This window comes from Trematosphaeria pertusa (genome assembly GCF_010094035.1).
Source record: "Trematosphaeria pertusa strain CBS 122368 unplaced genomic scaffold BU26scaffold_7, whole genome shotgun sequence".
Classification (NCBI taxonomy): domain Eukaryota; kingdom Fungi; phylum Ascomycota; class Dothideomycetes; order Pleosporales; family Trematosphaeriaceae; genus Trematosphaeria; species Trematosphaeria pertusa.
In genome coordinates, this window is record NW_022987218.1 from 1,211,551 (window position 1) to 1,235,056 (window position 23,506).

The 23,506-nt window shown below is 54.2% G+C and overlaps 11 protein-coding genes across 11 annotated transcripts; 7 read left to right on the plus strand and 4 right to left on the minus strand.

The window, feature by feature from the left end:
• Positions 1-4: 4 nt before the first annotated feature.
• BU26DRAFT_540480 (putative sterol-4-alpha-carboxylate 3-dehydrogenase, decarboxylating) lies at positions 5-1,198 on the plus strand (the record flags this gene model as incomplete). Its single annotated transcript, XM_033831552.1, has 2 exons — positions 5-721; positions 785-1,198. The coding sequence occupies exons 1-2, from the start codon at positions 20-22 to the stop codon at positions 1,196-1,198; spliced, it is 1,116 nt and encodes a 371-aa protein (XP_033684074.1). The 5' UTR covers positions 5-19.
• A 112-nt stretch (positions 1,199-1,310) lies between these two features.
• BU26DRAFT_604989 (uncharacterized protein) lies at positions 1,311-2,485 on the plus strand. Its single transcript, XM_033835559.1, has 3 exons — positions 1,311-1,489; positions 1,535-1,789; positions 1,860-2,485. The coding sequence occupies exons 1-3, from the start codon at positions 1,455-1,457 to the stop codon at positions 2,404-2,406; spliced, it is 837 nt and encodes a 278-aa protein (XP_033684075.1). The 5' UTR covers positions 1,311-1,454; the 3' UTR covers positions 2,407-2,485.
• A 1,831-nt stretch (positions 2,486-4,316) lies between these two features.
• BU26DRAFT_564754 (uncharacterized protein) lies at positions 4,317-5,303 on the plus strand (the record flags this gene model as incomplete). Its single annotated transcript, XM_033833304.1, has 2 exons — positions 4,317-4,551; positions 4,621-5,303. The coding sequence occupies 2 exons, from the start codon at positions 4,317-4,319 to the stop codon at positions 5,301-5,303; spliced, it is 918 nt and encodes a 305-aa protein (XP_033684076.1).
• Positions 5,304-5,548: 245 nt separating this feature from the next.
• Positions 5,549-6,450, plus strand: BU26DRAFT_519232 (uncharacterized protein). Its single transcript, XM_033828999.1, has one exon. The coding sequence runs from the start codon at positions 5,793-5,795 to the stop codon at positions 6,312-6,314; it is 522 nt and encodes a 173-aa protein (XP_033684077.1). The 5' UTR covers positions 5,549-5,792; the 3' UTR covers positions 6,315-6,450.
• BU26DRAFT_531051 (uncharacterized protein) lies at positions 6,394-7,395 on the minus strand (the record flags this gene model as incomplete). Its single annotated transcript, XM_033830996.1, has 3 exons — positions 6,394-6,499; positions 6,603-6,684; positions 6,747-7,395. The coding sequence occupies 3 exons, from the start codon at positions 7,393-7,395 to the stop codon at positions 6,394-6,396; spliced, it is 837 nt and encodes a 278-aa protein (XP_033684078.1).
• A 399-nt stretch (positions 7,396-7,794) lies between these two features.
• On the minus strand, positions 7,795-9,559 carry BU26DRAFT_564757 (hexose transporter-like protein; the record flags this gene model as incomplete). The annotated part of the gene is made up of 5 exons (XM_033833305.1): positions 7,795-7,904; positions 7,959-8,022; positions 8,074-8,153; positions 8,209-9,135; positions 9,184-9,559. The coding sequence occupies 5 exons, from the start codon at positions 9,557-9,559 to the stop codon at positions 7,795-7,797; spliced, it is 1,557 nt and encodes a 518-aa protein (XP_033684079.1).
• Positions 9,560-10,302: 743 nt separating this feature from the next.
• Positions 10,303-13,986, minus strand: BU26DRAFT_519234 (uncharacterized protein). The gene is made up of 5 exons (XM_033829000.1): positions 13,700-13,986; positions 13,573-13,628; positions 13,239-13,274; positions 12,698-13,142; positions 10,303-12,537 (listed from the first exon to the last, which is right to left on the minus strand). The coding sequence occupies exons 1-5, from the start codon at positions 13,722-13,724 to the stop codon at positions 10,484-10,486; spliced, it is 2,616 nt and encodes an 871-aa protein (XP_033684080.1). The 5' UTR covers positions 13,725-13,986; the 3' UTR covers positions 10,303-10,483.
• Positions 13,987-14,408: 422 nt separating this feature from the next.
• Positions 14,409-16,188, plus strand: BU26DRAFT_427039 (CoA-transferase family III; the record flags this gene model as incomplete). Its single annotated transcript, XM_033823714.1, has 2 exons — positions 14,409-14,811; positions 14,861-16,188. The coding sequence occupies 2 exons, from the start codon at positions 14,409-14,411 to the stop codon at positions 16,186-16,188; spliced, it is 1,731 nt and encodes a 576-aa protein (XP_033684081.1).
• A 116-nt stretch (positions 16,189-16,304) lies between these two features.
• BU26DRAFT_311596 (uncharacterized protein) lies at positions 16,305-17,192 on the plus strand. Its single transcript, XM_033821925.1, has 2 exons — positions 16,305-16,707; positions 16,763-17,192. Exons 1-2 carry the CDS (start codon positions 16,617-16,619, stop codon positions 17,131-17,133), a joined length of 462 nt encoding a protein of 153 aa, XP_033684082.1. The 5' UTR covers positions 16,305-16,616; the 3' UTR covers positions 17,134-17,192.
• Positions 17,193-18,604: 1,412 nt separating this feature from the next.
• On the plus strand, positions 18,605-18,801 carry BU26DRAFT_564760 (uncharacterized protein; the record flags this gene model as incomplete). Its single annotated transcript, XM_033833306.1, has 2 exons — positions 18,605-18,647; positions 18,695-18,801. The coding sequence occupies 2 exons, from the start codon at positions 18,605-18,607 to the stop codon at positions 18,799-18,801; spliced, it is 150 nt and encodes a 49-aa protein (XP_033684083.1).
• A 1,983-nt stretch (positions 18,802-20,784) lies between these two features.
• On the minus strand, positions 20,785-22,877 carry BU26DRAFT_540485 (alpha/beta-hydrolase). The gene is made up of 4 exons (XM_033831553.1): positions 22,456-22,877; positions 22,239-22,388; positions 21,886-22,184; positions 20,785-21,837 (listed from the first exon to the last, which is right to left on the minus strand). The coding sequence occupies exons 1-4, from the start codon at positions 22,595-22,597 to the stop codon at positions 21,022-21,024; spliced, it is 1,407 nt and encodes a 468-aa protein (XP_033684084.1). The 5' UTR covers positions 22,598-22,877; the 3' UTR covers positions 20,785-21,021.
• Between the last annotated feature and the right edge of the window lie 629 nt (positions 22,878-23,506).

Sequence of the window (23,506 nt, forward strand, 5' to 3'; positions counted from 1 at the left end):
AACAGTCTACCCACAGGCAATGGACAGTCGAGGCCCCTCCTCTCAGGATCTCGGAGCCGTCCTTGTCATCGGCGGCTGCGGTCTTCTCGGCTACCATATCGTCAAATACCTTCTGGGGCACGGTACACCCCAAGACAAAATCACCGTCTTCGATATCTCCACCAAAAGCAACCGCTGTCCGGGTGTTGGATACGTTGCCGGCGACTTGGCTTCCAAAACAGATGTTTCCTCTGCATTTGAGATTGCAAAGCCCGACATAGTCATTAACACAGCCTCTCCAGACGCAATGACCCCAGGAGCAGAAATCTTTTGGCAGTGCAATGTCACCGGCGTCCAAAACATCATCTCTTGCGCCCAAGAGCGCGGCATCCGTATCCTAGTCTATTCCTCCAGCTCTGAAGTCGTCCAGGACGGCTACCACGACATTCATTTCGCGACAGAAGACTGGCCTGTTCTTGATAGCCCCGTCAATGGAAGCGTCTACGCGAAGACAAAGGCAATCGGCGAGGGCATCGTCCTTAGCGCGAATCAACAAAAGGGACTCCTAACCACTGCAATTCGCCTAACGACGCTTTTCGGCGAGGCAGATATGGTGCTTACAAGGCATTTCATGCAATTAGGAAGATCGGGGAAAATCAAGTTTCAAGTCGGTGCTGGGAGAAACTTGTATGACTTTATATACGCCGGAAATGCAGCAGAAGGACATATTCTTGCAGCGCGGGTACGTTTTCAATCCAGGACTTTCTCCATTGCTGCGGCCTATACTCAGCTAACTCATCTCTAGGCTTTGCTACGAGCTGCTCAATCTCCAGACCCCATATCCGCTGACAAGCGTGTAGATGGAGAAGCCTTCAATATGAGCAACGGGGATCCGCGGCTCTTCTGGGACGTAGCCCGCTTCGTCTCCACTTGTGCGGGCTACCCAATTGACGAGAAGGACGTCTGGAAGATCTCAATGGGACTTGTGTGCTTCTTCATGGCGATCTGGGAGTGGATTTATTGGTTTGCGACGTTGGGAGGTATGCCCGAGGTGACGAGGAGAATGTTGAAGTATACGGCGCAGGTCCGCACTTTCGACATTACTAAGGCGAGGGAGAGATTAGGATACGTACCAAGGCTGGGGATAGAGGAAGGATTGAGAAGGAGGGTGGAGTGGCATTTGTCGCGCGAGAAGGAGGGGCAGAGGAAGGAGGCGTAGGCGGCGGGGTTGGGTTGGGTTGGGGGCCGTAGACGTGCTTGAGTGGCACGCACATCAGCTGAGGCTGTAACCTAATGCCCTGCACGCATGTCACCATATCTCTTACTCTCAGCTTCAAGCATCCCACCTCGGTGACGCTTTGTGCTTCTTCATATCTATTAGTTGCCATTTCCTCCTGATATCACCTCCATGAATTTATCTTTTTCCCAGCCGTAATTCCAGATAACGTCAATCGCGCATTCTCATCCACTCCAAAATGGCTCTTCCCGAAGTCCCTAATTGGCTCCTCGTGTCCGTCCCATCCCCCATCATCTACTCTCTGCTAACATGGCGTAGCGTCTTGCTCATCCTAACCCTCTTTCCATTCCTGCCCCAACTCTATCGCATCTTCTCGCGAAAGGACAGCTCCGGTATCTCAGCCTACTACGTGTTCTTCAACCTCATCAGCGCCACGGAGCAATTCACCATCGCCTTCTTCCTCAACATGAACACTCACAAGCGCTGTGACTTCTTCGTCCACGATCCAGCTACTGCAGGCGACTGGATCAATCTTGCGCAGTTGGGCCTGGTGTGGATTCTTTGGCTGATGCTGTAAGACGATCTCCAGACCCATTAAGACCATCACCCAGATAGAACCGAGAGACTCATCCTCGATGTCTAGATTCATCGTGTACTTATATTTCCCCTCCGACTGCCGCTCCGGCTCAAAGCCGTTCATCGTAGTCGCGTATGCCGTCTTCTCGCTCGTATCCATCGTCCCGATCTTCTACGACTACCTCGCACCGCCCACGGACGATAGCTGCGGTGATTGGGGACCCGAATTCTGCCGCAACATGATCGAAGGAATGTTCTACTACCTGCACTTAGTCATCATAAACAAGGGTATTCCGGTGTTGTTAATCGTGGCACTGTTTCTTCAAGCGCGGCAGATGCTTTTAAGGCCAGAGGCCCGAGCATTGAGTCGGATTGGTCTGGCTGCCCAGGCTGTGGTTTTTGCAATCGTGGCTGTTTCGTGGACGATGAGGGTCAAGGTCCCAAATGATTCGACGGGGAAAAGGTCGTGGTATGACGAGATTGGCTGGGTTGTTGTTGATAATGTAATTTTTGCGGTTGCTCAGGGGTTGCTGCTGTGCATTTCGTGGCGTCGTACGGCTACGAGGATTAGCAAGGTAGAGGAGGGAGAGAGAGAGCCTCTAGTGCGTGGATAGGCTAGAGATTCAGAAGCCTGGTAACTGATGACATAGCGGTGCAGAAAGAAAGAAGATTCGAATACACCCTCTTGCATCGGTGCGGCGTCGTCGGCATGAATATTGTTGGACTCATAATACTTGGTTGGCGGAAAAGATGTGCGAGTGACGATTGGTAACTCCGAACAACGGCTCACTGATGCAGTATGCCTAGATTAAACTCCGTGACTGGCACGCCAGCTAGGTTCAGGGAAGGCTGAGTAAACTATCAGTATCCAGTATTAGTCGTGAGTTGGAGAAGTTACGATACGAGTATTACGAAGATGATGGCTCACATAGTGATGAGGCAAGTTGGAGTCAAGGGGAGATGTCCTCATCACGCCCCCATGACTCTGCCATCGTCCCAGTCAGAGCCCCTATCTCCGTATGAGAGTCAAAACTCTTGATGCATGCATGACTGTCTCAAAAAAGCATATAAATTGGACCATTCTGTTTTTCCCTTCTTCCCTTTCTTCTTCTCCCTCCCACAAGCATCATTGCCAACAAACGGATCCCACAGTATAATTCATTTTCGAAAGCACCTTTTGAAGACGATCAAATCCTCCAGCACAAGCGAACCCCCCAGCGCAGCTGCCAAACTCGTCCTGATATATCAACAAGACTTTTGGAGAACCTCGGGTTCCGGACATACCTATAGCCCAGTCAATTCAGGAATTCACTCTCAAAGTCGAAAACATGGCAGATCGGAGGGATCGCCAAACCGCTCAACGCGGCAAAGGCAAGGACCGAAACACTTCCCGGACCTCGAGAACCACAGCCGAGCCCGGAGGAAGGACCGGATCCGGATCTTGGAGCGTTATAGCGAATTCGGGCCGGAAAGCGGAAGGCCAACCTGCTGAAACCGGAGATACTAGAGTATCTAGTACAGCCGCTGAAGCAGGAAGCCTGACGGATGCAAGAGATATGAGCGCGGAGAGCCGCGAAGCTCAGTATCGGGCAGGATCGCCTTCGAGGACGTCGGAGTCAGAAGGTACTGTAGCGGACCCGGGAAGCACCCGAACCCGGCTAATTGTTCGAGTAGAAGAAGGTTATTCCATCAGACCGACGAGGCCTCGAGTTCAAACTCCTAGAACGCCGATGTCCCGCAAGCGGATAACGACATCGCCGACCAAGACGCCAAAGTCTCCCACAAGCCCTCGAAAGCAGGGACAAGAGTCTGTGCAAAGCTCCCCTACCAAAGCTCCGAGCTCACCGAAGGTTCGATTCGGGGACAGCGGGCAAGGCGAGGGAGGGACGAGCAGACAGCAAGGCCCAAGGCATCCGGGAGAATCAATGGAAATGCAGCCTGGTGCTGCTGGTGCTGGTCGGGGTGCGCAGCGACGGGGCGAACCGCAAGGAAGTTGCTGCGGGACTGGTAAATGTACTTGTATGTGAAGGCCGAGAAGGCTGCCAATTCCAAACTGCGAGTGTAACCTTTCTTCGTGACTCTTTTGCGTGGCTCGAGCGTTCTGAATGCGTGATATCTGTGTAGGCTTCAGATGTATGAATGCGACAGGACAGAAGGCTGCGGGACGCAAGTGGAAACTCCGAATTTATAACTCCTCGAATCGCTTCATGTTCGAATGTTTAGGCCGGTTGGTACAGGCAGCAAGTAGCCATCGCCATCATAGAACCAATTAGCATATGTTACAGCGACATAACGGAAAGGGAACACACCTTTCCGCCAACTTTTCGACAGCGCGGTGAAAGCACCCGCTCTCACCCGTAGCTCCACCCCGCCAGTCCATGCCACACTTTTCGCAACCGACCTCTATCTCATCTTCTGTCTCAGCCTCAACCTATCTCACCTTCTCATCTCGCATCTCGCACCTCTGACACCCAAGGTAAATTCCCCTTCTCCCCATCCCCCAACGCTCAGTACATCTATCGAAATGGCGACCCTCATCCGCCCGCACACAGCATCCTCCATCCCCTCGCCGAACCGGCCGCAAACCAGCCACAGCACACGCTCCACCATCCGGCGCGTCACACCCTCCCCAGACTCCCTCTCTGAAGCCCTGCATCGCGGATTCGCCTCTGCTTCCACGCCCCGCCTGCGAAGCCGCTCCCGCTCTCCTCCTCTGTCCAATCCTCCCGACGCCGAGTCCGTGAGGCCGCGGACAGCTGGTGAGTCGACTCTACTACTCCTTTACCTCGGACGAGGCGGGGAGAAGGACTAGGGCTGACCAAAAGTAGGTTCACAGGCGCCTCATCGCCGCGACTTTGTTTCGCAAATCCCAAAACCTGCAGCGGGTCTACGACGCAGCGGCGCCGGTCGTATATCACCCACGAAGCGCGGCGTTTCACTGCGCAAATACCGGCCATTGTCAACGCCTTCTCCGCTGCCTTCGCACCGCGAAGTGTCCCACCAGATCGCCCCAGCGATGACCGCGCCGCTGGGCTCCGCACCGCTCCCACCTTCACCTACGCCCTCGCGCCCCGAGACACCCACGCCGATGACGGCAGACCAGCGCCGTGCGCAGTACGCATCGCTCGGCGGCTCTCCCACCCTGCATGCCGCTCCGGACGAGGCCGCTGAAGCCTCTGACAGCATCTCTCCTGCTCCCCTCGCAAGCACCAAACAAGCGACCTCAAATTCGGGCTCTTTCAACCCCACCCGGCAGGCTCGTAACGCTTCTGTCAGCACAGGCGCAGCGTCATACCAAACGACGTTCTCGACACCAGGAAGAGATGAGCTTGAGAGGAAGAAGGTGGAAAGTCACATGGGACCATTTGCGAGGGACGAGGGGCCGTTCGGGACCGCGAAGAGCGTTAAGGACTTGGAGGAAAGGAGGCGGAGGGTATCTGAGGGTTCGAGGAGAGGCGAGGAGAGAAAGAAGGGGCTATGTGGGTGCGGACTGCGGTGCGTCGTTATGTAGTGCGCTAGAGTGTCCTGGTTGGAGATGGCTATCTTGACATGATCCCGCGATGCGTAACGCCAATGGCCCAGAAGGAGAACAGATGAGCTGCTTCGGGTTGACTCGTGATTGCGGATACGTTAAACAAGCTTGCAGCCAGCCACTCTGGTCGGTGGAGGATGCGGATGCCGATTCCGGATTAAGTTCGAGCAACTGCTTGTTAGATTACACAAATACAAACATCTTTAACGGTAAAGAAGCATTAGGGCAATAACGTGAAATATGCCGAACAGATATGTGAATGCAGAGAAATATGTTTTCACTAAGGTATTCGTAGATGTGACTTGAGTGAAACGCACGAGAGTAAACGAAATTACCTAGTCTCTATGCGCTTTAAACCGGTCGAGCTCCCCAAGCAAACGCAATTCAAGCCGTAAACACCCGATCTCCACACACAAACAACGCTCGTCCCAGAGGATGGCCTGCCAATCGCGAGGCTGCACACAACCCATGGCTTCGCCACCCTCCAGTCCACTCGAGCATCCGTTAATGCTTGATGACCTCACGGAGAACTTTCAGCGACTCTCGGTAAACCTGCCGCCGGACGGTTGGGACCTGGACGCGCCCACTGTCCGCGTTCAGCGACAGGCGAGCGGTGTCCTGGACTTACGCCCAATCGATGGGACTGCGAACGAACCGAACGATGCAAGCCGAAGTGACGATAACCTAGCGCGCGGTGGCCGAGATGAAGAAGATGGGTTGCTGGAATCGGTGGATCAGCGAGGCCTCAATGGCGAAGGCAACGACGACCGGGGACAGCGAAAAAGTATGCTCAGTTTTCTGAAGCGATGCGTCTGTCACAGGCATCGCCGGTCGCGCTCAATCAGCTCCGTCGCTTCATCAATGTCCGCCTCCATCTACGAGAGCTTCAAAACTAGCCTCAAGAGTATGTGGCCCTTCAGCAAGCGAAATTCAGACAACCGCAGAAGGCGAAAACGGCGCAAGATATCCGGAACCGAGCTGCTGCTTTGAGAAAGTAAGAATCTTTTGTGTGGCTCCTATATAGGCCGCCGCAGCGAGTGTAGGAAGGTACTAAGAATATGAAGGGACACTAATTCTTCTTCTTGGACGAAGATTCCGTGGCGGCGTCAAGACCGTTTAGGAGGTCGGAACCGAAGGTGAACGTCATGTATGCCGGGAAGACGAGCCAACATCCGCTGCATCATGTCAGTAAAGCTGTGAAGCGTAAGAGGTTTGCGGTGTAGGTATTTCGAGATTTTGCTGCAAGCTTCGTCTCTAAAAAGAGGGAGAGAAACATACTTCATGACGCCATAGAAAAGGACGAGGGTAATCCAATCGTTGTGCTTGGTATTCTCGAAACCAGAGTAGTACTCAGTCAGATCTGCGATGATTAGGTTGGTTCAACGGTTTCCCCAGTCGACATTAGGTCCTGATATGACTCACAGTACAGAAGCGTCTTGCTGAACGTCATAAGCGCCGCCGAAAATCCGATCACCAGCGCCCTGTTCCCCGTCTTCCCCTCAACCTTCATACCGCCCGCGATCCACCCTCTCAGACCTCGGCCAACCTGCAAGCCGGTACCCCCGGGGGCCGCAACTCCATGGTTAAAGATAATCATTATATACAAACCATAAAGCACGCACTCAATCGCATTGAGTACCCCCTGCGCCGCGGCAAACCCATTATTATCGTTCCACCCGGGCCAACCATACACGTAGTCGATGCTCGCGTAGATCTCGTACGGCTTCCATAGGGGCCACTGAATAGCTCCTCCTGCCATTGTGTGCGGACGCGCCAGGATGTAAATGGCGTCCCAGATTACCAGGGGGAGGCTGAAGGTGACCCAGAGGATGGTGATGTTAGACGCCGTGTGCGCCCAAGCTCCAGGAGCAGAGGACGACGAAGAAGAAGCTGCGATTGAGTTCGAGACAGCGCGCCTGGTGAGCGACTTGGACGTGGGCGAGGAGGTGAGGTCGGGCGAGCCGGGTGCAGGCGACGCAGTCGAGTTGCGCGAGCTCTTGCGCGGAGAACCCTTCGTGGGGGATGCCTCCGGGGGAGGGAACTCTCTTGGGTGCTGGCGCGTGGATACCATGGCTGCGACGTGGAGTAGCGGGTAGCAGAGGCTGCTGAAGGGCTTTAGGAAGGGTGATGGCAAGCTGGCCTCGACGGGTGGTGTTGTTGTTATGATGTCGCAATGTGCGCGGGAAGAGCAGGTGGGGACTGCTCGGTTCCTGCTTTTGCCGGCGCGGCTAGCTGAGAGGGGAAGGAATCGGTTCATTGCTTGGCCAATCAGAGAACTAGGGATCCTATGTATGGTCTGATTGGTGCGGACCGAGGAAATAGTAAAAATATCATTCCGTCATTCGAAACACCCACTTCCTATACATATTCCTACTACTCGCGGAGCCGTCGCATGCTATTGCATCGCGGGTATTCAGGTGATAGAGCCCACGCTTTACCATTTATTACAGCTCTGTTGGATGCTGAAATCCTACACTTTCTTCTCCGGCACCTCATGAACCTCCGTCACAGCAGGATCGCTCAGGACCTTCTGAGCCGAAGCAGCGACCTGCCTCTGCGCTTCTTGTTCATCGTCAAACACTAGCCCCAATGTCAGTCTCTGCAGACGCGGCTGGATCCGGGGAAGAAACTCACGGAAGGTCAGCTCCTCTAACGTCTTTCCGTACGTCTCGGGGAAGAAGAAGTAAATAAAGACAACCTATCGAACTGTTAGCAACAAACACGGGCTTAAGCGGAGCGAACGCCTTACCTCAAAGCAGAGCCAGCAGACATATACCAGCAAATACTTCCAATCCGCATTCTCAAGTCCGATCGGGTTGACGAAGCTCCCTACTCGCTATTAGCCTACTTAGACCCCCAGCCCGCACTCCGCATCAAAACTTACCAAACATCACGGCCGACCTCCCCCAGAACTGAAACCACGAGAGTCCCTTCGTCCTCACGTAATACGGGAAAATCTCCACCATATACACATACGTCAACGCATTATACGCGATGCAATACGCCGGGCTGTACATGAAGATGAACACCAGGACTGCGTATCCAGAAGCCGCCGACCCCGTAATACGATTTCGTGCCTGGGCAATCGTCCAGGCGGTGTAGACGCCAACTAGGCAGCAGGCGCAGAGCAAGTACATCCTGCGTCGCGGGAAACGGGGCGTGACGCTAGCCATGACGAGACTAATAAGGAAACCCCAAGCCTGGGTGCCGACATTATATCGGACCTGCGTATGCGAGTCCTTAATCCCGATTTTGGTTAGAATCGGCACGAGGTACTGGCTGATCAGGTTGTTGCCCGAGAACTGGACGAAAAGGCCCAGCGCTGCTGCGACAAGCGACCTGCGCCGCATGCCGGTGGTCTGGAAGAGTTCAATCCATCCGCGTCTTCGGGACTCGTTCTCGATCTCGAGAGCCTTTCTGATTTCAGCGAGCTCTACGTGAGGCAGTTCTTGTGACGCGTCGCCTTCGGCGTGGTACTTGATGAGGATAGCGAGCGCTTCTTCGTTGCGATCTTTACTGACGAGCCAACGGGGACTTTCAGGAACCGTAAATGCGAACGCGATCTGGATGACGGACGGTAGTGCCTGGAGAAGACTGGGGAGGCGCCAGCTCCAGTCACTCGGGATGAGGATGGTTCGCACCACGATGCCTGCGCCGAGCACGGCTCCGACTCCGTAGAATGCGTTAAACATCGACCCTAGGAACGCCCGTTCTTTGGGGTGGCCAAGTTCACCAAGGAGGGCGGCTCCACCGATGATGGCATAGACGATGCCGTGTCCGAGAAAGATACGTGAGAACACAAACATTGCCACTGACACTTTTCAGCATGTCATCCCAATACATAGAGTGAAGAACTTACAATTCCGAGACAATCCCTGCATAATTGAGCCGATAATCATAATTATAGACCCGAATATGATACTCCATCTTCGCCCAACATGATCCGAAACTATCGATACGAAAGGGATCGAGCTGACGGCACCCACATTATAGCAAGCGACGAGTAAGCCCAGCTGCCCTCCCTTAGGATTGTTGAAGTATTCCTTCCAATAGACCAAAGCCTGCATGCCGTTCATCATCGATGAGTCGAAGCCGGAGGTTGATTCAATGAAGAGACAGAAAGGGATGAGGAGAAGGTAAAGACGACGCAGGTTGGGCTTGCTCCACCAGCGTACATTGTCATTCTTGACCAGCTGCTCGATAATTCCCTCGGTCGCTCCTCCTCCTGGAGCCATGATGTCTTAGTTAGGGGAGACTTGATTTTGTAATTAATGTCGGCCTAGCGTGCGTTGAAAGGAGTGAGCGTGCTCTCTCTGAAGGGTTCAGGTTGCGGTTTATATTCACACTTACCCTCGTAAGGCCATCCACATTGTCGGCACAGCTCGCTGCGAGTAATACCACGGACCGTCTCTCCCATGCTGCCCAGCCTTGGCTGGAGGGGTCGGTGGTATTCCGGCGGTAGATCATCTAGCGTCCATGAGTTTTTCCACAAATGCTACATATCATCTCCAGGATTCGAATGTCTGGGCGCTGGATACAATATGTTCGCAGAGCAGGTGATGCATGGAACCGAGCAGGCGCGAATCGAAGAGGGTGGCTCCATGGTTTTGGTGCTCGTTGCCCAGCGCACACATCGTTGACTAATTTCCTAGAATACCGCATGCCGTGAAAATAAAAATTCCAAAGCATGTTGCTTTGCAGTTTTGTCCCATACTCCGGTTGAAAGTCTTCGTGTTGTCGAAAGTCGTTACCGGTAGTTCACCCACACGCGTCGCGCTAGCCTCTTTAGCCACGGTCCGTGTCGAAAACGTAGACTGTCACAACTCCATCTGGGGTGGCCTCGCTTCCAACGTTTTCCAGATCTTTTAACGAATCATTACGGGCAGGTTGTACGTCGAGAGACTGTACAAGGCTGAGCGGTGAGCTGGCCAACTGCGCAAGCCGAAGGACGAGGGGTAGAGAACCTTGGAAGTAGAGGGTGCGACTTTGAAGATTAAGCCAAATCTAGTATAGCTTTGAGCTCCACAAACCTGAGGTACCACCTTCGCACCGTGCACAGTGAGACCCATATGCGCATATGTACAATCTCTGAGGCCATTATACAGTCCATATCCTGCAACTTGATCATCATATCCAACGCCTGCGCGATAACGGCGGTGCTATCCCTCGATGGTCTCATTCCTCACTACTCCAAAAAGTGGTACCGCGCTATCACTGACCCCTTGCACCCTTTCCATCATGCCTCCGTTCAAGCCTCCGTCTCCTGCAACTCGCGGGCTGCCGAGAGCAGGAGTATTGCTGGGCCACGCCCATAGAGCATCGAAATCGATCTGCTCATCCGCGCCGCTCTCTTCAGAATACAGGCTTGGTACCCTCGTTGCATCGAGACCAGAAAGGTCGAGCACATTTGAGAGGCTGGGAGGTTTGGAAGGTAGCTCAATATTGAAGGTCTCTGTACCAGTGGTGGCTGCTGGAGTGTGCTGGATGGGCGAGAGGTGGACGGATAAGTTCGGTGGAACTAGAGTTTGTGCTAGAGGCTGCGGTTGGAAGGAGGATGAGGGGTCGCCGACGGGAGCAGTCTGCATTCCAGGGTAGATGTGGATTGGTACTTGATGAAGGCGTGGTGTTACGTTGTTCGGATCGGATCTTGGCATTGCCGCTGCGTTCTGCTGCTGATTCGGTATGGATACGCCGTACAGCTGGGAGGATATGCTGGGTAGATTCAGATTATCTGACTGGCTTTGCTTCCTCCGCATTCTTTGCTGTGCCACAACATCTCGAAATGAGTTCAAGATGTAGACTAACCGGCTTGCTTGCTGGTCGCTTTCGGCGCAGTAGTTCATGATCGTGATAGCGTTGAGGATGCAAGAATCTGCAGAGTCGACTTTGTAGAGTCCAGCAAATTCGTTGGCTAGGATCACGAGCGCAGCGGCAAATAGGAAGTAGATGACGGCAGGATTGCGGCGTGAAAGGTATCCAGCATCAAAGGCGTTTTGGACGAGAAGAATTGTATGCGTCGATGCGATGACGCAAGCTTCGCTGAACTTCTCCATACGAAGATACGGTCTCGGTGCTCGGTTTCCGGTAGATGCTTGACTAATTTGCCGTTGGGATTCCATATTCAAAATGTACAGGAAGAAAGGTCGCGTAAGCAGAATGATGGAGTGACAGTAGAAGAGGTTGACATGGAGAATGGCAACACCCTGACTTGGACTAGCGCTCGCCGCCTGACGCCAATGGAGCATAGGGGGTAGAGCACGCGGCCACGATTTGCAAATGTCCGCGATCTCTTGGGCCAGGCGTGTGCTTATTTTGCGGCGTTGGTAGACTTTGTTGAGAATGAGCCCAATGGCAGAACAGCTTCTTACGGCTGCTTCGAGACCATATGCACCGGTCTCACTAAAGTCCGCGTTCATGTTGGAAGTTGTGCTGAAAGCTGGGTCCGGTGGTGGCTCCGGTGGGTGAAGAGCGTCTCCAGAGCAGTCGGTTTCCGATATCGCGGTAGGACGGCCTAAGGAGCACGAGAGAAGGCGGTCCATGACGAATATAGAGCGCCACAAGTTCTTCCGTGCTTTTTGATCTTCTTGGCTGAATATCACCATAGTCTCTTCTCTGTGGAGGCCTAGCGCCTGAGCGGAGCGAGCAGCCATGCCCAGCAGTGCAAAAGCGTTGTTACGTTTCGACTTGGCGAGCATGTAAACGGACATGAGGAGCAATGCCTGTATCGACCAGAAGTCTTGGTCCTCTAATCCAGTCATAGGATCGTTAAGATGTTTAGCGTTCAAGTAGAAAACTTCCGCTCGGTCCAAATGCTCGCTTCTAAGTTTGTCAACGATGAGGGCTTCCGGACTACCAGAAAGAGGCGTCGCCATAGTCAAGCCAATGGCGAAGACCAAGTTCAACAAGCAGAGCCACGAAGGCTCTGTGGAGAGTGGATCGGAATAGCATCGGTCAAGCTCTTCCAAGAATTGATGGCGCTCGAATACCTGTAAAAGACCGTGCGTGTTGATGAAGAAGGCGTCGACAAGCACACGAGCCGTTCTTTGGTCAGGTAGGAGATGAGTATGCGGGGCTCCGGCTGGCAGAGAGAATTGACCTTCGACGATCTTATGCCGACGAGGATCGTTGGTAAACGGAGATTGTCCGATGGCGTTTTCTACCATCATCCGTAGGAGCTGAAGGAAAGAGAGCGTCGCCGAATCGCCGACATAGACTGAAGATGGTTAGTAGAGGTCACGCAAGAAGTATATGGCGCATTCTGATCAACTGAAGACGCAAGTGCGGTGAGAACTCCAAAGCTGATAGTTAGGGGTAGCTTCGCTTGGAAGCCTTCATGGTCCCTTGCAGAGGTGAGAAACAGGGGCGTGACCTACGCAGTCTGCCTGTCGGGTCTTGCAGCATTCTGGTCTGAGTGTAGACCACAGCCTCCTCCTCCTGCCCGCTTTGAACTGTGGAACCACGTGACATCAATGGCGGGGGATCGTCCATAGATGAGCCTGCCGCAAGCTGCTGCAATGACGCCGCAGCTTCAATGGTGGGCTGTTCATCGGGAGCCTTGAAGTAACTCTCCTGCTTGACGCTCAATGGGTGAGATACAGGCTCCTGTGCGCCGTAGCCTGCCCGTTGAAGAGTGGGAGACACATGAGGAGGGATATTGAGCGGTGACGGAGCGTGTTGTACATTGGCTGGAGTATGGGATGCAGACTGGTCGTGAATGCTCGGGCTGGTGTGGTCGCCCTCCAGTGTTTGCTTTTTTGCTGGCCTGCCATCGGAAGGGGATGGGGCGTCCCGCTCGCTATAGATGCACGTGAACTTCCTCTACGATATGTCAGCCAGAAACATACCTCGTATATCCAGACCAGAAGTGCTTCAGCGGGTGGCCCACGATTCCCCTCGCATGGAATGGTAGCTTACCTTCTCGCAGGTATTACAAGGGCAGAGGCCGTTGCACTTGTCGTATGTCAGTCCGGTTCAAGAGGACGGAAACAGCCTAGGGAGTCCCCAGGGTCAAGCCATTCAAAGCGACATCTGTTTGAGGAGGAGCGAATGCGATTACTCTTCGTAGAGGACCTTGCAGTCCTATCGTTTGCCGACCTCCCAGACCATTCAGGGGTAAGGTTGAAATGCAAGCACCCGATGAATAGATGGAGTGCTGGATCCAACACAATATCCGACAAGGCTGCCGGCTGTGCCCCCGTTGGTCGCTAATATGCCGGGTTGATGAACTAATATGGAAACAGAGACTCGCCTTCTGCTTTCGACGCTTACAGCTTTCACAGGCCTGGGCGGTGCGCTGTCGTTGTTCTATCCGACGCAGCAATATTAGAAGCGTGTTGCAACGGCTGCAGACTTTGCAGCGAGCGGAGAAGCCTCACCGGGTGGCACTTTGGGCCGTGTCATGCCGGCCGCTTCTGCCCACGGCTGCACACAATTAGGCACGCGTAGTGTGGTGCTCGATGGGCTGGCTGGATGTTCTTCTTCCGAGTGCGTCGGATGTCCCCGATAGAGTAGGCAAGGATGAGTGTCGGATGAGGGATTGCGCTGGCGGATGGCGAGGCGGTCGTCAGCGCATGCGGGGATTGAACGACCGCATATTAGCGACGCGCTGGATCAGCAAATAATCGGCGTTGCAGATAGCACAAAGGACCTGGTGGTTGGGTCGTCTGCTCAGGGCTGGAGCGTGGAGACGCTGTTCTTTCGCACAAATCGGGGCACGTGCACGACGACGAGAGCGCATCGGGCCTAGTCGCGCTAGGCAGGGCCGAGGCATCGGCTAGCGCCCGCCCCTCTCGGCTCGCTGACTACGGCCGCCTCATCCTGTCTGGCTTCAACTCACCATGCGTGCAAGGCCAGCCCTACTACCGCTTGACTGCGTCCGCGGAGCGCAGGGGAGGGATCAGCGTCGGACGACATTAGCCTCGTCCAAACGTTGCCCACGTTGAACATGGGGCTAACGGACCTTGGACGGAAGCCTCGCAACGGCGTCCCGCTATTCAATATGTCTCCGTCCCCTCTCTTCACCTGCCCTCTTACGCTCTTTCTCTGCTTTGTTTCCGCGTCTGAGCCATTCAGCTATCTTTCAAAATGACGCGTCTCATGGCAGCCGGGAACGGTTACACCAATGGCACTGCGTCCCACAAGTATACCCTCTTCGAAGGCACACGGTCGGCCCTGGAGCATCTGTTAAGCCGAGCAAATAGCCAGCTTCCAGAAGAGTGCCTTCATCATATCGTCAATGTCGACTTCTCGACCGCCAACACCGGAAGCCCATACTTTCCGAGCCCACTGAAACAGACAGAGGCCATATCCGCCCTCAAGGCTGTCGAAGCCGGAGTTGCCGCAACCATTGCAGACCTCGCAGAGGGCTCCCAAGCGCGGGGGATCGAGGTCGACCTTGAACGCGCTTCGGCGTTCCTGTTCTCGACGTATCTTGCCACCGTGGGCGGCATGGACAAGGCCCATCCGAAGGTCAAGAAGATGCTGAAAGGTAAGCCTCTCGAACACAATAGCTAATACAAACGGCTAACTATTAATAGATACCGATCTCCTACAAGCACAGTCCATCCTCTACCGCAGGCTTTCCGCAAACTTGTACCAGACAAAGACTCCCGGAGAGTACTTCCACCTTCATGGCTCGCTGGAAGCCACGAAGGCGCTGAACATGGTTGGGCTTGAGGGCCACCGGCCTGATTTGACCGACTACCACGAATGCATTAGGATTATTGAGGACCACGTCTCAAGGTTTACTGCTGATGAGCTTGAGGAGATGAACTGTCGAATCAAGCAAGCCGGCGTGACCTGCTTGAAGTGGGAAGATTTCCAGGCGACAGAGCACGGGCAAGCGCTGATCAAAGAGCCGCCATGGAAGCTGGAGACACTGGACTCGGACTCTCCGCCTGCCCCGTTCCCGTTCAAACCCTCCTCCGCACCAAAGCCTCAGATTCTGGCGGGCATCCGCGTCCTCGAGCTGTGCCGGATAATTGCGGGACCTGCGATAGGACGCGGCTTAGCTGAATACGGAGCTGAAGTGATCAAAATAACCTCGCCGAATCTGTCCGACGTTCCCTTCTTTCAGGTAGACGGAAATCTAGGCAAGCACACCATCGACCTCAACCTTCGCGATGCCAACGACCGAAAGACCTTTGAGGAGCTGTTGCAGTCCGCCGATGTCATACTTGATGGTTACCGGCCAGGAAGTCTGATTCGTCTCGGGTACGGGCCCCAACAAATCCTCCAACTGACTAAGCATCGCCAACGTGGCATCGTATATGTCGCTGAGAACTGCTTTGGACACGTCGGTCCATGGTCATCCCGGCCTGGCTGGCAGCAGATTGCAGACTGTGTAACTGGTGTTGCATGGGCACAAGGCCTTGCAATGGGCGTTGGCGAACCCGTCGTGCCACCTTTTCCCATGAGCGACTACGGGACTGGCTGCATGGGCACAATTGCAGCGCTGACCGGCCTGTACAAAAGAGCGAAATACGGGGGAAGCTACATGGGAACGACATCCTTGGCCCAATACGACATTTACCTACTTCAGCTCGGATTATACGACAAGCGCATGATGTCGGAGCTGAGGGAGCAGCACGATGACGAATTCTTTCAGCTGAGGCACAACGATTCGGTGGATGAAGTGGGAAAGCGCGCATTGAAGACAATAAGGAGGGTTCATCCAGAGTTATTTGAGGAGCGCCACATGCAGGAGTGCTTCAGCAGGGGGTTCAACGCAAACATCCGGACGGTACGGCCTGTTGTCAGTGTAGAAGGAACTTGGAACGGCTTCTTGAGGAGCTCAAGGCCCAATGGCTTTGACAAGCCGACGTGGGAAGACTGGGAGGTAGACGATGACATGCTCAAGACCTGACGCGGGTGGGCAGCACGATTTTCATTTTCTTCTCTCTCGTATCTCTGTTATATTTGGCATGCTGCATGCATAGCGATGCCTCTACCTAATAGTCACTCTTTCCACTCGAGCCTCACTTTTCCCTCATGATCACACGCCGTTCACGTCACACCCGAACAGTCTTCCGTCGCCATGGTTACTCCGACCCTCCCATGGGTTTCAGCCCCACTCTTCCCCACCGCTTACAAGCACCCGCGTCCCGACTCTCCATCATACGATACTCACGCTCCAGTGCAGCATCCGACGACTTATCCAACACCCACCATCGCCACCACCCTGGTACTCCAAGCTAAAGTCTCGGTTACCGCATCCGGAAATTCTGGAAAATCGGAAGCCGAGCACAGCGGCATCCTGGGGTCTTTTCGGCAGATGTGCAGCTCATCGTACTGATGCGGGCGCTCAGGCGTCGCGATCCCGCAGAAAATATGGGTCCTCCCGCGCCTTCCGCTGATGACGCTAGCTCCGCAAGGTGGTTATCCGGTATGCGCGCCAAGTCGGATATTAGCGTTCGGATCGTGTATGTTGACTACATCAGGTCGAAGAACGACGGCCTTGACTTTAGACGTCGCTGGCGGGGAAGGACGAAGGACGGAGAACTCGCGATGCTGCCGTTCGCCTTTGGACGCTGGCCTTCTTCGAGAGCAGGCCAGTGCGGATGGTCATGGGATCCAACAGGGAGTCAATTTCATGTGCTTGTTCAACTTGGGCAATGCACGGTGTTCACGCATACCCCGCTGTCGATCGAATCGCCTTGGGGTGAGGGTCAGTAATGACCATGTGCTCTACCCTCATTTGCGCTGCCTGCGAAGGTGTGGATGTCGAATCATACTGGATAAGGCTACCAAGCCGACGCCCTACTGTCCTACAGCTGCCTCTTCAATGGTGGGGATTAGTTCCGTCACCTAGGTCGATTCGTCAGGCTTGAAACGTTTCCAGGCGCAGGCCATCAGCGACGCTGAGAAAGCGGCGACGGCCAGATTCCCGTAGTCTCGCCAGCGGTTACTACTGTGCTCGTCACCCATGGTCATGATAGCGACGGTCCGCTGACTGCCAGACTCAAGTCGAACTCTGTTTGCCCAACATGTTGCCGTTTCCATTGTGCTTCCACGTCTCCCCCGCCCTTGCTGTCTCGCAATTGGTACCCTCGGCAACAAGAGATATCGTCGAATTGTCGGCCTATGGAGGGAGTTGTCGACCGCAAGCGCCACCTCGTCGCTGTGGTCGTGGTTAGCCTCAGGTGAGGCAGCATTTCGCCGGATGGGGCTACACGCTCGAGAGCTGGAAGAGCTTGTCGTGAGGTCACGCTCAGCTCTGCTGTCGCCGCGATCTTATGAAGGTCTTCTGGTTCTTCTCAAGAGCCCCAGCTGGATCTCGATTGCCTTCGCTCTTAGCGAGTTGCTTACCTTCAACTGCCATCGTTTATAGTGAGCCTCCCTCTCCCCCCGTGCTTGCGTACGGACAAGAGACTCCATCGACACAGCATCACGGCGATTCAAGGCATCACCCTGAATTCTCAGACACTCAGACATTCCTAATTGCCTAAGCTCCTGCCCGACTTCACTCCCCCAACGCAGTCTGTCCTCATGCTCACCCTCACCCTCGCCCAACTCAAGTTCTCGCTTCTACTACACGTTACCATAGCCATCTCGTCTCCGCTCCTTCCTCATCTTGCCAACCTCATTTCCGCGTCAAGCCGCGCCTGAGTCACCTTCACCGGCCTCCCCGCGAGCTCTCGAGTCCCTCGACGTCACGCCCTCATCGTTATCTCGCTGCCTTGACATCCCGGGCCAATCAAGGGCTCGCAAAGGGCTGCCCGCGCTGGATCACCACGCTAAAACAGTCAGAAGCTCGACGCTCTGACCACACGCTCGTCGTCAACACCCGCCCTCGCCACTTCACCTGCCTGGCCCGCCAATCACCCGCAAGCTCTCCGCCCTTATCGACGGATCACGCCAGCGGAAGGGCGCAGAAACTCTCCGAAAGCTCGACGCTCTGACCGCGAGCCCGTCGCCGCAACTTCACCGCCCTGACGGTTGTTGCTCCCGGCCAATCAGCAGCCCCAATTCCTCTCACTTGGCCAGATCACAAGCCCCAAATCTCCGAAAAGCCTCAAGCCCTGCCGAAACTTGCTCTCGCTTATCAGCTGGTGCCTGAGAGCGCGCTCTTGGCATTGTGATCCAGCGGCCGCACGGGTGATCCGCGGAGCCCCCGTACGTCTATATAAACCTCGCCCGCCCCCCTCCAACGAAGTCTCCTTTCCTCCACTCCAGTCCACACTCAAGTTCAAGTCTTCAACTGTTCGACTTCCAGTCATCACTCCTTCAGTCATGACTCGTCCTCTCAACATCCAATGCCTTCGGCACTTCGGATCTCAGTCATGGCTTCTCCACCTCAATGGCCCTTGGCCTTGAGCACTCCAAGTATGACGCCTTCCTCCCTTCTTCGGCCTTCATCTGACCTTCAATAGACATCATACTCATGCTCGGCCTCACCTACATCTGGCCTTCACCTACTCTTGGTCTTCACCTACCCTTGGCCTTCACCTCACATCTCCACATCGACACTCTACCATGAGCATGTCAACAAACAATGACGTCACATCATCACGTCGGCCTCAACCCTTGACCTCCATCTCTACCTCAGGTCACTCAGTCACATCAACATGTCGTCGTCACGTCACCCCATCCAAGGTCTCTCACTCCGGCTTTCGCCTTCGACCTTCAGAGCTTCGAGTCGCCTACCTACCCTCCTTCACCTGCCTTCACCAAAACAACAAGTTTGTTCACCCCCTTCCACTCACTGACTAGTTACTGACCTCTCTTAGATAAGTCTAAAAAGATCACGTCCAAAAAAAATCTCCCCACCCACATCGTCTCACCCAACTCCAATCCGACCAACCTCCATAGACGTGAGTGTTGACTACCTGGCATGCACATACACCGGTATGTGTTCGGGACAACGGTAGCACCAACACTCGCCTCTCAGACCGAAATCCGTCTCCCCTCAAAAGCCACTTCCATCCGACTCCTCTCAATCTCCTCGATCGACCTAGACGCGAGTGTTGACTACCCGGCATGCACATACACCGGTATGTGTTCGGGACAACGGTAGCACCAACACTCGCCTCTCCGACCGCGACCGCGACCGCATCCAACGCGTGACTACTACACCCTGTCCGGCGCTCTCAGAGTCAGGTCAAAGACAGGAAGGCACGTCACCCGATACCACTCTACCACCACCTCAACATTCATTCATCCAATATACACCCACATCGACATCCACTTATCTCTTCATACCATCATCTCACATCATCTCAACAAACAAAAAAACAAGTAAGCCAGTCCCTCCCATCATTGACCTTCCACTGACCTCTCCCAGAAATAAAAACAATAAAAAAAACCGGATGCGTAAACAGCATCATCTCAGGTGTCAACAACGAAAAACAAGTAAGCCAATTCCCTCCCTTCCATCATTGACCTTCCATTAACCTCTTCCAGAAAAAAATTCGATGCGTAAAAAGCATCAACACATCGTCAACACATCAACAAACATTGACGGCGCAAAAAAAAAGCGTCAGGACTTGGTTCGCTTGGGCTTTTTCTGTACTATGTTCTCCTTCTGATGGTTTGGAATCTGGGCTCGGACTCTCTTGTACTGATTTCTTCTTCTGGTTTCTTCTTCATCCTTCTTCCTGGGTGCCCTCAGTAGGCTCTGGTTCGGTTAGCAGGTTCTCGTTGGAGGTCACATCAGTGTGTCTGAGAAATCCTCAGACACACTGGTGTGACCTGAGAGTCTGCTAGCTAGAATTAATCCTACCCCTAAGGGCACCCACCGCTTGGTCTTTGGTCTTCGGTCTTCTTCAGCTTGGTCTCTCTGGTCTTTGGTTTATGGTCTCGGGTCTTATCGAACATCAATCAATAACATCTTCACATCAATGATTCTCTTCCTTCGCCTTAGTGACTTGTACCTACCTCTCACCTTCTATGCCTCATAACTTATCGTACCTTCGCCTCGATTCCTTCAACCCTCCGGCCTTCAGTGATCCCCCCTCGCCCTCACCCTCGCCTAAGCGTCTTAAAACTTCAACCTTTAATAACTATACCAGCGGCCCAGCATAACCCTCGCCCTTCGTTGACCACATGGCTCCTCTGCAAGACCATCGCCACCTTATCTTATCATGCCTTCGCCTTCGCTAGAACACCCTCTACGAGTCGCCACAGAGGCTCACCCGTGCTCCTTCATCGCCACCCCGTGGCACTCACTCAGCGACGGCTCTCCCCTTCTCTACAAGTCTACGCCCACCAGCTGCGCACTACCGCACATCTCTTTCCTCACCCTTACCTTCTAGATACGCAACTCCCGCTCACCCGGGGAACGCATTTTGTGCCGCCCATCCACATGAGAGCTCACACACTCTCTCCATGTTCCTATCCGCGTGGGCTTCAGCGCGGACGGCCATGACGTTAAAGCACGCTCACCATACGTTGACTTTCGTAGTGCACTCCTACTGCTCTCTTAAAGCTGTAACATCCCGGCGTGGCGCTAGGTAAGGTAAGTGTGACATCTTTGATATTAAGAGAGAGTTTCGTGGGGAGGCATACGCCCTAACAGATTCTGAGATATCATACAGTCATGACTGTGAGAGCATGCCCTTTCTACTCCCACTTCCATGGGGAATTTCTCCATTTCTTACCCCAATCTCCAGCAAAAGGCACATTGCCTCGCCTCAGCTCCAACGCATCATTGCACTGCATGCGGATCGAACTGCCACCGAGTATTGTCCGTGAAGTAATTCTACTTCTCCACAACGAACCTCACATCCTTCATTGCCTCAAGAGTTTCGCTCAAAGGCTCGTTCTCGTCACCCATAGCCCAGTCGACGACCTCTTCCAGGACTTTGCTTCCAACGCCCTCGAACGGTAGCCAATGGCCCGCGCCGGCGATGGTCAGCAATTGGCTGCCCTTGACTAAATAGTCCCCAAGTCCCTCTAGTCCCAACCTCTTATCAAAGCTTCGGTCCTCAATGCCGTATACGACAGTAGCAGGCGCCTTGAGCGCGCCCGCTGGGCCTTCATCGAGGAAGCCGGCACCGGAGCTAGAACGCCTAAGCGATGTCGGGATCTCCGAAAGCTCAACGACGGTCTCTAGCGACTTCTCCCACGGATTGAGCAGCAAATGCTCGCGATATATCCTGATCTTCTCGCTCATTCCCCAGTCCCCCGCCCTCTTCCTCACACTCTCGGGATACTCCCCCTCAGCCTCCAAAATCTGCGTCACACTGGGCCCGGCGCTCATAGAGAGAAATTCAGCCGTCTCTTTCGAACCAAGTTTCCTTGACCATGAGCCGTCTGGCCTCAGCAGGCCTGCCGCGACGTTGTGGAGAAGCTTGAGGAACCAATAGTTCCCGAAAGTGACGAAGGAGGTAGAGAATGGATATGGGAGTCTGAAGATGAAGACGTAGAAGGAGCGGCCGAGCTGCGAGATGATGGGAACGAGGGTGGAAAGGGCGTTTTTAAGGAGTCGGATGTTGAGCGGGCGGCGGAGGTAAGTGTGCAGCATTTGCTTTGCGGAGGCGAAGCGGGTGGATGCATTGGAGAGGACGTGTTCAGGCTATTACCATAATTAGGAGGGATGTAATCGCTGGGGAAAGAGACGTACAATGATAGCGCTCGCAATAACCCACCGATCCGCCAACTGGCTGGCCTCCGCCGCAAGCCTGGCGCTCACAATGGCTCCCCAGTCATGGCTCGCGACCACCATCTTGCTCCCTTCTTTCATATGTTCTGTCCGCATGCCCAGTATAAACTCCGCCATTGCCTCCAACACCTCGTTCGGACCGTATCTTGGGAAACTATCGCTGCCACCGTAGCCAGGGAGATCGACTGCGATCAAGATGTGGGACTCGAGGGACGAAGACTTGAGGATATTGCGCCAGAGGAGGAAGGAATCAGGAAAGCCTGTTTGGCAATGGGGTCAGTATAGAGAAGGACGTGGTGGACCGAAAAGCTCACCATGGATGAATATAGCTACATTCTTAGCCGACGAGGTTCCTGCATTCGAATTGAGGACATAATGGAGCTTCAAGCCATTTCTAAGCCTGAAGAACCTGTGCGTGAAGCCGGGGAACGGTTCTTGGTCGAGGCTCCAGTATCTCTTCTGAGCTACGAAGCGTCAGCCTTTGCAAGCGCCCAAGGAGCTGAATCGAGCTCCAAGAAAGGTCAGCCGTACCCGCAGCCAATTGCCTCTTCTCCTCTTCGTCCATTTTCTTCGTAAACGCGCCCTCCCGAATCACCGCCCTCGCCACCATGGCGATCCAGCTCACGAATCCATACAAAAGGCTGAAGCCCCGCCAGACGATCTCTCCAAGCATGATGCCGCAATAACCAACGATTTCGCTTTCACAGGAACGCTCTCCGAAAGCTCAGGCTGGAGACCCTGGGATTGGGGTCGAACAAATTCCGAGCTCATCCGCTGAGCCCAGCTACTGTAGAGGGATTCAAAGACGATGTCGGGTAAGTTCGAGAGGACAAACGATGCTCGAAGCAACTAAGAAGAAGGCGTGTAAGCCGTGAGAAGGGCAGCAGGCGCGTCTTTAACCCTCCCATTGCGATGCAGAGGCAGGTGATTTGTCCCACGCGGCAGGGTCCAAGATCATCGGCGGGCAATGACGATGGTTGGCCAGAGCTCCAGATGCCCCTCGCGTCCTTGCCGCTTTTGGATAGCTGTTGATCGCGATCAGCACCTTGTGTTCACACCTCAAACGGCTCTCACTTTTGCCTCAATCGGGCGCCGTCTGAGGAGTCACTGGGAGTTTTGTTTGTGTGGTACAAATTGTGAATTTCTAGCTAGAGGGTGTGACGAGTTTATGCGCTCTACATTTGATTATATGCTGCTGAACGCGACGTCATCAACACTCGCTGCGCACACGGTTCTCCCACCCTTGCACATGCACCGCCGTGCGCTATTCTGTTGAGATCCTTGAGCGTGCTTTGTGCAAGTCATTGGGCCTCTAACCCAGAAACGCTCTGAGCGCTTAAAATTCCAAGAAGGCGTCGATGGAGTCGATGTTTTGCCTTTCTCCGCTTTCATAGGATGGTGCTACATTTATATATATGTAGCCTTCGGAGCGCGAGACCGTATTAGCCACAGCTCGGAGGGCTTCGCGCTGCGTAGTTGCGTGCGGCCGGGGATTTGGCGTCGCGCAAAATGTCCGCCTCCTTTAAGATCTATGCTCTGGTGGGGCACGCCATATAACACCGTCATCCACATGCCACCCTTT

Bases quoted from the DNA above. Each gene is read 5' to 3' on its own strand.
- BU26DRAFT_519234 (XM_033829000.1), bottom strand. From the start codon at position 13,724: ATGACACGGCCCAAAGTGCCACCCG. The intron at 13,143-13,238 runs GTAAGCTACCAT...GACATATCGTAG, and splicing joins CTTGTAATACCTGCGAGAAG to AGGAAGTTCACGTGCATCTA. The intron at 12,538-12,697 runs GTAGGTCACGCC...AACCATCTTCAG, and splicing joins AGACCCGACAGGCAGACTGC to TCTATGTCGGCGATTCGGCG.
- BU26DRAFT_519232 (XM_033828999.1), top strand. From the start codon at position 5,793: ATGGCTTCGCCACCCTCCAGTCCACTCGAGCATCCGTTAATGCTTGAT.
- BU26DRAFT_604989 (XM_033835559.1), top strand. From the start codon at position 1,455: ATGGCTCTTCCCGAAGTCCCTAATTGGCTCCTCGT. The intron at 1,490-1,534 runs GTCCGTCCCATC...AACATGGCGTAG, and splicing joins GTCCCTAATTGGCTCCTCGT to CGTCTTGCTCATCCTAACCC. The intron at 1,790-1,859 runs GTAAGACGATCT...CTCGATGTCTAG, and splicing joins TGGATTCTTTGGCTGATGCT to ATTCATCGTGTACTTATATT.
- BU26DRAFT_540485 (XM_033831553.1), bottom strand. From the start codon at position 22,597: ATGCTTGGAGAGATCGTCTGGCGGGGCTTCAGCCTTTTGTATGGATTC. The intron at 22,185-22,238 runs GTGAGCTTTTCG...ATTGCCAAACAG, and splicing joins TGTAGCTATATTCATCCATG to GCTTTCCTGATTCCTTCCTC. The intron at 21,838-21,885 runs GTACGTCTCTTT...TTATGGTAATAG, and splicing joins TTATTGCGAGCGCTATCATT to CCTGAACACGTCCTCTCCAA.
- BU26DRAFT_311596 (XM_033821925.1), top strand. From the start codon at position 16,617: ATGCGGGCGCTCAGGCGTCGCGATCCCGCAGAAAATATGGGTCCTCCC. The intron at 16,708-16,762 runs GTATGCGCGCCA...TGACTACATCAG, and splicing joins CTCCGCAAGGTGGTTATCCG to GTCGAAGAACGACGGCCTTG.